This window comes from Mustela nivalis (assembly GCF_964662115.1).
Source record: "Mustela nivalis genome assembly, chromosome: 9".
Taxonomy (NCBI): domain Eukaryota; kingdom Metazoa; phylum Chordata; class Mammalia; order Carnivora; family Mustelidae; genus Mustela; species Mustela nivalis.
Genome location: NC_139028.1, coordinates 8,949,387 through 8,964,582, shown reverse-complemented (window position 1 = coordinate 8,964,582; position 15,196 = coordinate 8,949,387). Strand labels below are relative to the sequence as shown.

Genomic DNA, 15,196 nt, shown 5'->3' with positions numbered 1-15,196 from the left:
TTTTGTAAGGCAAAACGGAACAGAGGAGCAGCTCCACACCCACAGAATCTGCACATCCTTGCAACAATTCTGGACGCAGACGGATGCGCGCATCAGGCTTAACACTGTCACCCACACACCTGACTTGACTTACCTTGTACCTAGTTACATTATCTATCTTCATGAAATGTGATAGTATTTTTGTTTTATAAAACCCATATTTAAATCTAAAATCCATCATTCAGATTACTGATACTGACATTTTAGAACATTTTAGACTTTATTTCTAATATTTAAGAAGCACTGATTAACACCTTTATCACCCTAAATTACTGCCTAAAGTTTAGCAAGGGCAGGTAAAAAGATTATCAAAACTCAAGTTTTACTAATTTTAAAGTCTCCATTTTAAAGAAATGTCATTAATGGATACCTTTAGTAAAGTTCAAATATAGGAGACATCTCCCCAAATTAAAAAAAAAAAAAAATTAAGAACACTACGATACATACTCCACAGCACAAAGGCGAACAATGGAAGTGAACCTGGTGGTCAGCTTGTGTCTTCCCAGTCTTCCTCCAGCTGACATAGAAGCCACAATCTGAATATTCTCTAAACCAACCCATTCCAAATTTTCATCGTAAAATCCTTGATAAGTCAATACCTTTTTGAAAATAAATGTATTGCAAACGTGTTATTTATGCTTAGGATTTTCTAGTAGAGTTATTAAATATTCTTGCATAAAATTCAATTGTTTCCAAATGCAATCACCCTCATCTAACTGAAAAATTTAAGATTGAAATTCTTATAACACTAAAATTAATACTCTTATTAATCACCAGTCTGCATTTAATATTAGGTGATTTACCCTCATTTTTAAAGTGCTTTTGTCTCCAATAAACATTAAAATCCAGATGACAGTATAATCTACCAGCAATTAAGAAAAAAAAGTGAAAGAAATCGGGAAAAATATAAGGAAACTATTTTGGTTTTCTTTATGAATATTTTATCATCTTCTACAGTTACATCGTTAAGCTAAGTTTGAACCCATATAAACATAATAAACTCTAATTTAGAACGCAGGGTTTCTAATGTGATGCAAATCCCATAAAGAAGTAAAGCCTCCACACTGACGGAATGTATGGTCTCCGACCTTTGCCTTTACATGGGCAAAAAGGGGAGAGGACTGAGCTAAGGAAGCCCAAAAGGGGCCATGATCAAGGAAGTCCATGTGCTCTCTGAAAAATGCATCCCTAGAAAAATGAAGCAAAAATTTCCCCAAATCCCACATCACCTCAACCTGCTGCTTTCCCTGTTTTAGAAATAAAGGACAGGAAATACATACAGGGTGAAGGTCATTTTGACTCTTCCTGTCATATAGCACCTTCCTGTAATGCTAGCTTCTACAGGGAAGAAGGTCAAAGAAGGGAGCATCGTGGGGGTGCCTGGCTGGCTCTGTCGGTGGAGTGTGTGACTCTTAATTTCAGGGTCGTGAGTTCGAGCCCTATGCTGGGTGTAGAGATGACTTAAAAATAAAGTCTCTCTAAAAAAGAAAGAAGAGACAGGGAAAGGAAGAAAGTACCCCAGAACCAGATTCCTACAAGCTTCGGGAGTGTAAGATCCATAACGCATGCTGGAGAACACTGAGCCTGAGGAGGAAAGCAGATCTTCCAACATTTCCCGTCACATCCGAGTGCTTTAAGGAAGAAAACTCACCTGCTGCAGGAAAGCCACCAACGTGCTGGTGCCCCATTTGTCCAGCTTGGGCAGGTTGATATCCTTCAGGTAGAGGACGAGCCTCTCGCAGTCCCTCGGCCTATAAACGCGGCCCGTGTTGGTGCTGATCACCATGCACGTCTGGCTCAGCTTCTGCAGGAGGTGCCGGGACGTGGTCTGCGCACTGCAGTGAACCGTAGCGATCTGTGTGGAGCGGAGCTGGGAGAAGGCGTACCGAAGCAGCATCCTGCGAAAGGTGGAGAGCGGCAGACGGTGAAAACACCACCAGGGAAACACCGCGTACATTCAATATGAAACTCCTATTTCACAAATACTGTGGTGTCTAAATCATATAAGACGATGTTTAAGAGGAAAATGGTAAATCTGGATATGGCTTAACAGGTAGCTTTCTAATTTTTACAATATAAAATATAAATTCATATTTTAAGGCATTCCTGGGAGTCAATCAGCAAAAAAAAAAAAAAAAAAAAAATCTAAGGTTACAGAAATAATTTAATTTGACAAAGTACATATAAAAGATACCACATATAAAAGTACATATAAAAGATTCCCCATAGCTGAAGGAAAGATTTTATGATATTAAGTACAATAAGCTAAAAAAAAATACTATGATTTTATAGAATTTTTAAATTACTACTAAAATGTGAAACAAATAATCATGTCTTCTTTATTTCCAGAAACTACACTCAGTAGGCACCAAAAATAGGCTGAATTACACAGATGTAAAAGTTGTTTTTAAATAGAGAGCTAACTTCAAGATGCATTTTTTGTAACTAAAGCAGGTAATAGTTTGTGAGTATATCTAAGGTATTTAGTTTTTGGTGGGACTGTATGCATGTTTTCTTTTGAAGGCTATCTTCTTAGACTGTTCTTTTTCTGTTAGAAAACAGGTAACCTGGGAGAAAAAAAGACATTTTCTTCTCTGAAGTTCTCTGTAGTCATATCATTTACATCAGTAGTGATAATGGGAAGAGTCCTTCCTGAAAATGTATATGTAAATGCTCCTTTAACCAAACGGAAGGTAAAGCTGCTAAATTCAAAAAGAGCATGAGTTCACACCATGCACCTCAACCACCAAGTTTCTGCCCTTACCCTTTGCCACATCCTTCTGGTCCTACGAGAATAAATGGCTGTTTGGTATCAGAACTTAACCACGGTCTGAAATGATCCAGGCCTCGCTGCATGTCAGGAATCTGAATGACGGGGAGAGTTTGGCCATTACTAAAATCATCGGCCGTCAAGTTTTCTGGCTTTTTCAGCACATAAGATGCTAATCGTCCTCTACCAGAGTCATAGTAGGTGTCCATGGGTTTGTGAGGGTCTGGAGGAGACTCTCGTGCCCAGTTAAAAACCTGCAGAGGAAAACATTGTGATGGGTTTTCACATACTCCAAACAAGAGAGTGTAAAATTTTAATTCTTCAAAGTCAATGTCCCAAAGTCAACTGTCTCAGTTTAAAAGAATATTCTCCTATGCTAACCCTACCAAATGTCTTTTATAATTTCAGCAACAATGAAGGGGTGCCTGGGTGGCTCAGTGGGTTAAGCCTCTGCCCTCAGCTCAGGTTATGATCCCAGGGTCCTGGGATCGAGCCCCACATCGGGCTCTCCGCTGAGCAGGGAGCCTGCTTCCCCCCCTCTCTCTGCCTGCCTCTCTGCCTCCTTGTGATCTCTCTCTCTGTCAAATAAATAAGTATAATTACGGCAACAATGCTATGTCAAATATCATTCTTTCAATGATTATTTAAGCAAATAAATAAAAGTCATATTTTTAAACACTGAATCATTGTAGGAACTTAGTCCCACCCATTACAGTGGTCCCGGCACTGTTCCCAAGCTGCTGTTCCCTCGAACACTGAAAACCTGCTGTCTGCGCAGATATAAATCAGAGAGTTCACCTGGTGCTAAGCTTCAGCACCCTGCCTCTGATCTGCAGCATGAGAACGTCTGCTCAAATGCAGCACAGATCCGGGATCGAGTGGCAAGAAGCACCTGGCAACGAGGCAGCAGAACAGACATGGACAGGGAGCAGCACAGAGAAAGCAGTAAATGATGGCACCAAAGAAGAAAGAGATGACACAAATGCAGAAAGATGATGTGCGAGCCAACCCAGAGAAATGCATGTTCAATGCTTTCAACAGAAGCTAACAGGATGACAGCCTTTAATATATACGATATCGTTTTATAAACAACTTGGCTGTAATACACCTTTACATTTATTAAAGAAAATGTTGATAATGATTAATCCATCCTAACATTCCAAACTGCTAAAACTGTTCTGGTTAAATAAATGATTAAAAATATGTATCATTCTAAAATTTAAAATGAATAATTATATATATTCATATGGCTAGTTTCAAAAACATCTGACAAAAAAGATATTAAAACATTATTTTATAAAATTTAAATATCATAAAATACTATAAACTAGTTCAAAGGAGAAAATAAGTACATATATTCAAATGCATAACTCTTTTATTGAATGCATAATTTCACAATTAAACGGCTCTACACCTTACAGTTACAAATCACTGAATTTTGGCAATTAAGAGTCCTTGAAAATTAAAGAAAAATGTTGACTGAAATAGGTTTTAAGTGTGCATCACCTCTTTGGTGAATTCCAGACGTGATTTCATGTTCAGATTTCCACCAAGTCCCCGTATGAGACTGATAATAAATTGGTCATGATTTTGGCAACCACGTAGATGTGACAGTCCGTTCATCACAGTGCCGACGAGACTTGTTTCAACCACATAGTCGTTCTGTTGATTAAAATCCATGGAAGAGACAAAAAATAAACATTAATCAGCAAACACAAACATACAGATTTACATTCACCTATCTTTTCAAATACGATTGTTAAATGAATCCCTCTACTCAAGATGTAAAAAGTTGACATTTCATTCAGTTTATATGCATAAACTTTTTAAAAAAGTGATTAGAAAAATGCAAATTGTGTGTTTCTAGCAGTAAGAGCTAGAGCCCTTAACTGCTGGTGGTTTGTTTACTTCCTAAACTTGAAGAAAAGAAAAAGACCATCACTGAGCAGGGTCTAGAAAGAATAGTCCTCCACTTCCCCCCACTGATAAAAAGGAAGCTAGAGAACACTGCACAACTATGGCTGGTACAAGCAGACTTAACACAAAAACCATGTGGATTTGGCTCTCCACCAAAATGAAACTTGTGGGTTGCAGTGATTTCCATCTGTGGGCGCCTGGAGCCCTGTGCAACTGCCAAGAGGCTAAAAGAGGGGAAGGTTCTCATTCATTCAATCTCCCACATACTTAGAGAGAACCATTTATGCATCACTTGCATGCCCCTGTGGTGCTAGGTATGAAAAAAAAAAAAAGAAAGAAAGAAAAAGAAAGGTGAGCTACACAGAAACTCCCATGCCTGCGACTCCAGTCTCGCAGAGGAGACGGCCCACAAGTCCCAGGAAAAGCTGCAGAGGAGGACACAGGGCTCTCAGAGTCAGATGGAGAGCTCGCCTCTTTGACAACGGTCACAGCCAAGCCCGCCCCTGCAGGATGGGATCCGCAGGGCATGCAGAGAGCACAGCACAGGCAAAGGTAAGCCCCTGGGGTAGTTCAGAAATGAGAGGGAGGCAAGGGCCAGAGTATGCAGAATTGCAGAGGCCACGGTAAGCAATGCAACTTTTAGCTTCACTAATTTAAAAATGTTTTTAAGTAAGAGAGTAAAATGATCCAATTTACATTTTTTTTTTTAAATTGCTCTGAAAGAAAAAAATATTTTTAGAGGATTGGAGAAACAGGAGGAGGAGCACCAAAAAGGGAGAAGGTGAGTAGAAATGCTGTGCTAAGAATACTAGGCTTTAAAGGTAAGATAAAGGAAACAGTTGTACTTTCTTCTACCTTGTCTTATTTGCTCAGTTGATACAAGAAAGCAAAGCTCTCGTTAGAGATAAAATCAGCATTTGGTTTGGGTACCCATTTTGGTATATCTCAGAATGTAAACACAGTGAACAAAGTACAAAATAAGAAGGAAGGAATCCTCAACACATAAAAAAAAAAAAAAAAATGTCAAGCATAGGGACCTGATCTCAAAACAGAATCAGTTTATTTTCTAACTGAAATCCATTCTTTGGCTTGATCATTTATCCAGTCCTCATGCCTGCACCCAGAAACCCCGTATATCAGTAAATCCCGCCCAGTGTTACAGTTCCCCTTTCCCCATAACAGTCCCCCTCTCCCGCCCCCCCAGAGGTGACCTCCAGAACTTGCTCTGGAGCCCCTCGTGGGCTCCGCATCCATCACGCCCCTGAAGTCAGCAGAGCCGCTGCAGAGCAATGAGGACAGCGGCGGCAGGTGTTTCCTAAAGCACACACACTCCTGTGCGCCTCCGTGACCACAGCTGGGTCTGCGGACACACTAAAGCGTGGTCCTCACGCTCACGGTGCTCGGAGCTGAAGGTGTGCAGGTGTGACAGAAAGAGGAAGACAGCTCATCAGGCTGGAGGGAGTGCTGCGTGCCCCGAGGCCTCCAGGGAAACCTCGGTCACTCACGTGCCGCTACTCACCAGTCCCTATCCCTCCATCTCTATCCTTACAGGAAGGAAAGGAAAAGGATGAGAAAACTGAAGTGATATCTCCATTTCTCCATAAATCTTATTTGGTCCCCAAGTAGTAACCACTAAATCAAGTTCAAATTAGCAACCAGATACTTCCCAAAAGTACTTGCACTGCTATTTATTTCCTTAATTTTTCTGTTTACATTTCTCATAAAAGCAATGACATAAAAGCTAGAAATAGTTGAAAAATCTTGTAGAACCTGTAAAAGCCCTCCCACATCTTCTGTGCAAGTGAAACTTCTATTCATGCTTCAAATTCAAAATTAAGTGTGATCACCTTTTTAAACTCTCCTAGAAGATAGAAAAATCTCTTCATCCGATTTTGATGCTCCTTCATATCTCGTCTTTCTCTATTAGGCAAACCTTTCCCAATCGGAGACTGTCCTGTCCCCTCTAAGTCTTGTCTAGTGCTATGCTTGATCACGTATCTTACAGATCCAGTAATATTTTGGATAGACAGTTCTTAATAATATTGTAATAATTTGCCTCCCTTTTCTACTTTAGTATGAACTTGACATTGTTTTTATCAAGAAATACAAGCAGTAAAGTAAATGTAAGTACACTAAGCATACTTAGCACCATGAGGATATTTACTGACAGTGAAACGTGACAGTAACATGGTTTTCCTAGTAAAAAAAAAAAAAGGGAGATGCCACTATTCAGGATTTTTTGGTAAGCAGTGTAGGTGGGAGAATTGAAGTGTTCTAAGCACAATAAAAAGTTAAGCCAAGACAAAGAGCAGGATAGCAGTGAAGACACCTACTTCCCACTCTGCCCCCAGATTCTGACTGACAGGCAGCTGTGTCTAAGCAACACTCTTAATCACTTCTAGCCTAAATGACTAATTATGAAATATTATGGCTAACTTACCTGCTTCAGAACCCACTGTAAAGCTTTTTCAAAGTAATCTCCAATCCAGTTTTCAAGATTCTTCCTGAAATCAGGAGGCTGATTCTTTAACCAAGATTTTATCAGAGAATTAACATCTGTCTCTTCATCACTGAAACAGATTAATAAGCATGTAGGAAATTACTCATGAAGACACTGTCAGGGGTGCCTGGGTGGCTCAGTGGATTAAGCGTCTGCCTTTGGCTAAGGTCACGATCCCGGGGTCCTAGGATCAAGCCCCACATCGGGCTCCTTGCTCCACAGGAAACCTGCTTCTCCCACTCCTCCTGCTTGTGTTCCTTCTCTCACTGCCTCTCTGTCTAATAAATAAATAAAATCTTAAAAAAAAAAAAAAAAGAAACAGCAAGCAATTAATTTCGGAAACAGTCTGAACCAACTTGATAACACTATCTTGTCACACAACGCCAAAAATAGCTTCAAATGGTGCTACAAGAGTAGGGCATTTATACAGACCTATACGTGTCAAACGCTAAAACAAGAATTCAAAAAGCAAAAGAAAGCTTTGTAATTACTTGTTTTGGAAAATGGAATTGGCTTCAATGTTTATGCTCTGGCCTCAGACTACTCTACATGATATCTAAAATTCATTTATTCTTCATTTTTGCCCCTGAAGCCTCCTCCAACTATGCAGAGGAAGAGAGGAAACATTAAGTCAAGAGGTTTCGAATTTGTACAGTGAGAGTCACTTTCCTAGGTTGGCCTGAGTTGGCCCTAAAATTCTATGAATCAAAGATTCTATGATTAAGATACCACTGCTTAGTTTAGGATTATTAGCCTCTAGCTCACTGCCAGCTTGTTCACTTCCTGCACTGGTAACATTTAAATAAAAGTAAGAGGGAAAAAAAAGAAACAATGAAATACTTGCTGTGTCACTGAAGTAAACAAATAGTCCTTAGCAACTGTAACACACTGAACACTGAAACAATGTAACAGCACTGAAACAGTCACTCTCTGTCAGAAGTAACACCTAACAAGAAGTTAACAGAAAATGAGGAGGCACGTATTTACATATCATTCATACAACTTATTCCACTCTGAAACCAACCGGTAACTGCAGACTATCCTCACGTCACGTAGGCAAGAGCTCTGATGGTTTACCTAAGAAAGATCATTCCCATTCTAGATATTGTGGCTGGCGAGGCACAGCTTAAATCATGAGTTTCAAATACAAAGTTAACATTTGGGCCGAACTGAATCCTCTCTCCACTGGGCATGGTGAGGAGCCGATTGTCATCCAGAACGGAGTTGAGGGACTCGATCCACTCAGGGTCGATATCACCATCGCATATTATCCAGGAGCTCACATCTGTTTTCAGAACGAAGAAGTGGAGGTAAAATGAAACTAGATGCAGTGATAACAACTAAAAATAAGGAATACAATAACCACCTCTTCCTCTCCAGAAGTAATTTCCACCCAGTGTTATTTTGTGTTACAAAGAGCCAAAGCACAAGCTGAGCTCTTCCCTGTGAACCTGCAGTACAGGCGCCCTCGAGGACTCACGGGCACTCCTAGCATCGCTGACCAAAGGCTGGCCGCAAGCCACGCGCTAATGCCCTACCTGCCCCCCAGACATACACAACAGGGACCGCCCTAAAGGACAAGACAGTGAGCGAGACTGAGCTATTTCCAGTCCCCTGACCCTGTGCGATATTCTCCACACTTCTGTCTTCTACCAGGTCATAAGAATAGAGTATCTCTTGTCGTAAATACAGGAAACCCATTTTAGCATTCTACTTCAGAAATACAAAATTCACCCATCAAATTTCTCTGATACATTAAAAAGCTGATTTCAAAGCAGAGAGGCAGTGTTGTGTACACAAGATTTTTCAGAGACAAACTTCTTTTTTAAGTTCATCCTTCCTAAAATGAGAGTGGTTTCAAGGGTCCTTAGACCTCAATTCAAATAGGAAAATATCACCCATAAAAGTGTGATAAATCAACATAGGCAACACTTGGTTTTTACTTACTGTGATATTATTAACCACAGTGAAAATGAAAAACTACCCAGAAAATCTCTTTTAATGTCTCAATTCTAAGCCCTTCCCTCACTGGCTTAGAAACACAACTTTTAGTTATGACCTTATAAAAAGTAGGAAGTCTTCTCAGATTCTGGCCAAAAATTGCTTTAAACACCAAATCAAAAAATTTAGAGCAAGATGTCTACTGTTTCATAACTTAAATTTTTAAAATTATCCAAAACACTGTATTATAAATTGTGAGTTAGAAGTATTCACACACACACACACACACACACACACACCGATTTTAACCCCAAATAAAATCTGTCATCTTCTTATTTATAAGGCCCTAAGATAGCAACCCAGAAAAATTTTCTATTTTTCAGTAACTTGATCTAGTCATGAATTACAGCTCATCCGGATTACCCCGAGTTCCTACTGTAACAGGAGCCCCTGTTCTGTCCGGATCAACATGACAGCACGTCTTGGGCCCCTCTCAAGTAAACGGTCACATACATCATTTACAAGGCAATTCACAGTCCTGTGAAGGCTTTCATGAGGACAGCATTAGAAACACCTCCCGTCGTCCTCTCTAGAGGACTAAGGAAAGCAGTGAATCACAGAACACAGACCAACCTGGAGGTTCTCGGACCACCTGGCGAGCGCTATTTGTCAAAACGCCATCGGACCACTCCCTTGTGTCCATGTCAATATGGCCCAGCAGCTGATGCCGAGGCATGGCTTTGGGATTCATGGTGTACTGCTTGACGGCTCTGCCGACTCTGCACAGCGCCGCCCGCAGCATCCTCCACAGGGTCGACTTCCCGGCACCGCTCGGACCGACAATGACAACGCCCATTCTCTGGCGTAACTGTTCATACAACTCTAAAGCCTTCTTGATCTAGTAGAAAACAAACATGTCTGTATGAGATTTACAGTACGTAAGCATCTGTTCTCACTCTGTAACAAAATACACACAAATAAATCTGAGCACATTTATACTGTGATCTTTAAGTCTGAAATTTAAAAGACACAAGTATAATTTCCAAGTCATTTGAGAACACAACATGCTCATTCTTTTAATCACGCAAATATGATATATTCATTATTTTATTCATTTGTTGATTCATGGATATTCTGTATCTCACCAAAAATCAAACAAACAAACAAAAAAAACTGACAAAACAGTGTTCATCGTGAACATGTACAAGTGCTACGTTTAAAAAGCTGCTGAAAAGAATTTCTCCTAAGAAACTGTCAAAGTGAAACTAAACCATAAGTAATCAATTATCAAACACGTTTGACAGATCTACTATGGGCCAGGTCCTGTAAGGGACACCAGGAATAAAATAATGAGAAAAATAGACATGGATCCTGGGGCACTGGGATGGCTCAGTAGGTTAAGTGTCTGCCTTCAGCTCAACTCATGATCTCAGGGTCCTGGGATCGAGTCCTGCATTGGGCTCCTCACTCAGTGGGAAGTCTGCTTCTCCCACTCCCTCAGCCCCCCACCCTGCCCCGCTTGAGCACACTCTGTGTCAAATAAATAAATAAATAAATCTCTAAAAAACAAAAAATAGACACAGATCCCACCTTCCATGAACACTACTCTGATGAGGGAAAATCAGTATTCATGCAATATACGATCAAGTGTGAATAAGAACAGGAAAAGTAATGAAACACACAGCAAGGAAACCTCATCTGGACTCAAAGATCAGGGAAGGCATCCATGAGTAAATGAGATTTAAACAGAAAATAAGAGATAAAGATAGCTAGTAAGTAATTAGGAGAAAGGATCAATATATTCTAAAGTATTGTTTTTTTAAATTTTATTTATTTATTTGACAGAGAAAGACAGGGCAAGTAGGGGGAAGAGCAGAGGGAGAAGGACAAGCAGACTCCAAACTGAGCAGGAAGACTGAGTGGGGCTCGATCTATGACCCTGAGATCATGACCCAAGCTGAAACCAAGAGTCAGACGCTCAAACCGACTGAGCCGCGCAGGCGCTCCTATCACGCTTGACGGTTACCTGATTCGGTATGACTTCATAGTTGGCCTCCTCAAAGACTTGCTGTAACGCAGAGCTCAGCTGACCATATTCCACTTCTTTAAAGTCAATTCCAGGAAACACATCTTTAATCAGCGCATCAAACCGCGAGCAATCGGCAAATGTAAACTTTGACATTGTATTAAGCCTCAGGGCTTGTACCACAATATGACTTTCGTCAACTAGAGAAAAAGTTTCATTTAAAATTATTAGTCACTTACTTTAGAAAGTTTCACTAACTGTAAACACAATTTTCAAGTACCCTGAGAGCACTACTAGTAATTACATGAGGTGCTAGAATTCAGTAACAGTTAAAGCCCTGCAGTACCGTGTTGACGAGCTTACCTTACTATCCTTTGACCACTGAGAAACAAGGGTCCCTAAGTACAGTTCTGGACTCTTTAACAGAATTTGAGTTCCAAGTTTCCCAGACTTTAGTTAATAATAAACATCACTGGGGGACCTAGGCGGCTCAGTCGGTTAAATGTTTGAGTCTTGGTTTCAGCTCAGGTCATGTTCTCGGGGTCCTGGGATGGAGCCCTGTCGGGCTCAGGCCTCAGCACAGTGTATGCTTGAAATTCTCTCTCCCTCTGTCCCTCCCTTCACTCATGTGTGCTTTTTCTCCCTCAGAAAAATCAATCAATCAATCTTAAAATAGGGCGCCTGGGTGGCTCAGTGGGTTAAGCCGCTGCCTTCGGCTCAGGTCATGATCTCAGGGTCCTGGGATCAAGTCCCGCATCGGGCTCTCTGCTCAGCAGGGAGCCCGCTTCCTCCTCTCTCTTTCTGCCTGCCTCTCTGCCTACTTGTAATCTCTCTCTGTCAAATAAATAAATAAATCTTAAAAAAAAAAAATCAATCTTAAAATAAAATAGAAGTCGCTAGCACTTATAATTGTATAGAACTTCACCATTTTTTTGTGATCCTTATAACAACTGTATAAAGTAAGAAACTGTTACATTATTCTGATTTTACATATGAGGATATTAACTCTCTGAGGGTTTAAGTGATTTACCCGAGGAAGCAGAGCAGTATAATGGCTGAACTCACACCCAGATCAACAAGGTCCAGAACTCAGGCATCCCCAAATCCACCCAGGACTGCCTCCCAGAAATTCGAAGTCCTGAGACTAAAAACTAACTCGGCAACAATCTTTAATCAGACCTGCTCAAAAAGGATTCAGAAACCCATCCCTAAACCAAATATAAATACGAACATTGTTGCAAGAATTTTACTTTTTCAAGAATAATTAATATCCTTTAAGTAGCTGCTGATAGATAAGACATATCTATGAAGGCAAGAAACCATCTTTCATCTGGTATTTCTCTGTAATGGCTGAATATTTCCCTGTTTAAGTACGCGCAAAGACGCATGGCCACAACAGAGTTTGTCTCAAGCATTAGTAAGCCATTTTTAATTACTACAGGTCTGGTTTTAGTATTTCTTAAAAACCAGCAGAGAGAGAAAACAGAAAAATAGTAATTTAAGTAGCTCACCAAATGACTTCTCTTCCCTGGCATGTGCCAACCCAATAACAGAGCTAAGCAGCTTCATGCGTGTAAGAGGCAGACTTTGATCATTTAGAGCCCAAACAGATAATTTCACATGAGCATTTTTCTACACTGATTTATTTTCAGTGTCTTAACTCAGTTTTTTATTTGTTTATTTGTGGGTTTTTTTAGTATTTATTTAACAGAGAGAAAAAAAGAGAGAGGGCATGTAAGTGAGTGGAGGAGTAGAGGGAGAGAATTGCAAGCAGACTCTATGCTGAGCAGGGAGCCCAATGAGGGGCTCGATCCCAAGATCCTGAGATCATGACCTGAGCCAAAATCAAGAGATGGACACTTAACCGCCTGAGCCACCCAGGGACCCCTAACTTACTTTGGTTTGTTGTTGTTGTTTAAGAATTTATTTGTTTGTTTATTTATTTGAGAGTATGTGACAGAGCATTGGTGGGGAGGAGCAGGTTCTCCACTGAGCAGGGAGCCTGACGTGGGATTTGATCCCAGGACCCCAGAATCATGACCTGAGCTGAAGGCAGACGCTTCACCAACAGAGCCGCCCTGGCATCCCAGGCTTTGTTTTACCAGTCTGGAGGGCTGAATATTTGGCCTTTCATAAAGGCCCACACCCATGGGTGGGGGAATCATTTATCTTACACAACTGGGGAAAAAAGGCAGTAAAATATCATGAGTCTGATCTGAATAGACAAATTGATAAATACATAAACAGCAAAGAAGAGACCAATCTTATTGCAGAAAATTTTCAAATAATATTTGTAGATATTCCCCCTCTAAGAGGTGGGGCTTAACCCTTGCCTGCCTGCTTGGAAGGTGAGCCTCCTTCTGTAACCAGATTCCAACAGTGGGGAAAGAGGAAAACAGTAACAACCAGTTACTGTTAAAGTGGAGACACCCCACAAATACTAAGACCATCCAGAAGGTGGACATCAGCAGTGACACTGTGTGCTCACTGTGCACATGCAGACACATGAAAGGTCTCAGTGATGCACAAGCATGGGCCCTTCGCCTCTCTGGTGTTCCTTCCACATGCTCAGAACCTGGTCTCATCGTGAGAGAAACATCACGACAAAACCCAGACTGAGGAAGAGTCCACAGGACACAGGACCTGGACCCGGGAAACAAAACCAGCCCAGTTGGGAAAGCATCATAGCACCTAGGAGACTAAGGAGACTGATGACAACAAGGCACCCCAGACTCGATCCTGGAGCAGAAAGAGCGTTAATGACAGAACAGGTGCCATCCAGAAGTCTGGACGCCGGTTAACAGTAATATGCCTTAGTTTCCTCGTTTGGACAAATGTGCCATAGTAAGAAAGGAAACAATGGGAATGCTGTTTTTACAACTTTACTGTAAATCTACAATTATTCTACAGTTAAAAGATATTTTTCGGTGGGGCGCCTGGGTGGCTTAGTGGGTTAAAGCCTCTGCTTTCGGCTCAGGTCATGATCCCAGGGTCCTGGGATCGAGCCCCGCATCGGGCTCCCTGCTCCACAGAGGAGCCTGCTTTCCTTCCTCTCTCTCTCTGCCTGCCTCTCTGCCTACTTGTGATCTTTGTCTGTCAAATAAATTAAAAAAAAAAAAAAAATACTATCAATACTGGTCTACTAGTTGTGAGAAACAGAGCTGCTAGTCTAAGCTGTTAACAACAGGAGAAACGAGGGGCCAGAATCTAAAAGTGTTCTAATTTAAAGGTTTTTTTTAAAAATGAGATTGTAGCTGAATAATGAACCCTACCGTTCTGTTTAATGCCACTTTTCTTCAGCTGCCTAAGAAGGCCTCCACTTCCTCTAAGAACGGTCTTCAAGGCTCTTAGACCCCAGTCGTAATGTTGCTGAGGTGTCAAAAGTTCCCTTAAATAGACACAGAAATCACAAAGCATTAGATAGCTGTATGAAATTATTTTTATTACTAAAGAAAAACAGACTATAACTACATACACATAGAAACAAGTACTGATATTCCAATTAATTTATGAAAAGGACCCAGTCACAGGACCTGTCACTCCAGTAAAACACTGAAGACCGACAATTCCCAAGGACGAGGGTGAACCTGTCGTGACCTGGCTCCCACTCTCCTGAAGACACTAAAGGACAAGCACCTGGGGCCGTTACCCCTCAACTCTTCCGTCCATTCGCCTGGCTCTCGGATTCTGGCACTCCAGTTCTCAGCAGCTCTTACGTAGTATGAACCAGAACTCTAGGCTGCCCAAAGAAGCTACAAGCCCACTGCTATTACTAGAAATAAGACATAAGAGAAATTGTGGAAAATTCCCTCCAGAGAACAGTAGGCTTTGAAGGGTCTGCTGATACATATGATCAGTATCGTTTAGCTGGAGCACCCCAATAAAAAAATGTTGCAGAAAAGAAGTGAGATCAAATTAATAGCGTTTAAGGAAAACAAAGTTTTGAGTCAGATGTTTTATTATTCAAACTAGAATCTTCCCTATCGATACCTAAAGTACAATA

The 15,196-nt window shown here is 40.9% G+C and overlaps 1 protein-coding gene across 6 annotated transcripts in view; it reads right to left on the bottom strand.

Moving 5' to 3' along the window:
- The window catches only part of DYNC2H1 (dynein cytoplasmic 2 heavy chain 1), a 670,805-nt gene that overhangs the window by 193,003 nt on the left and 462,606 nt on the right, over positions 1-15,196 (bottom strand). For all 6 annotated transcript variants that reach the window (XM_082683959.1, XM_082683958.1, XM_082683962.1 and 3 more), the window contains 9 exons: positions 14,466-14,581; positions 11,194-11,393; positions 9,801-10,065; positions 8,304-8,511; positions 7,167-7,296; positions 4,316-4,471; positions 2,804-3,063; positions 1,691-1,937; positions 487-638 (listed from right to left, as the gene is read on the bottom strand). In XM_082683959.1, coding sequence (XP_082540085.1) covers positions 487-638; positions 1,691-1,937; positions 2,804-3,063; positions 4,316-4,471; positions 7,167-7,296; positions 8,304-8,511; positions 9,801-10,065; positions 11,194-11,393; positions 14,466-14,581 — 1,734 coding nt within the window. The remainder of the gene's footprint in view (positions 1-486; positions 639-1,690; positions 1,938-2,803; positions 3,064-4,315; positions 4,472-7,166; positions 7,297-8,303; positions 8,512-9,800; positions 10,066-11,193; positions 11,394-14,465; positions 14,582-15,196) is intronic.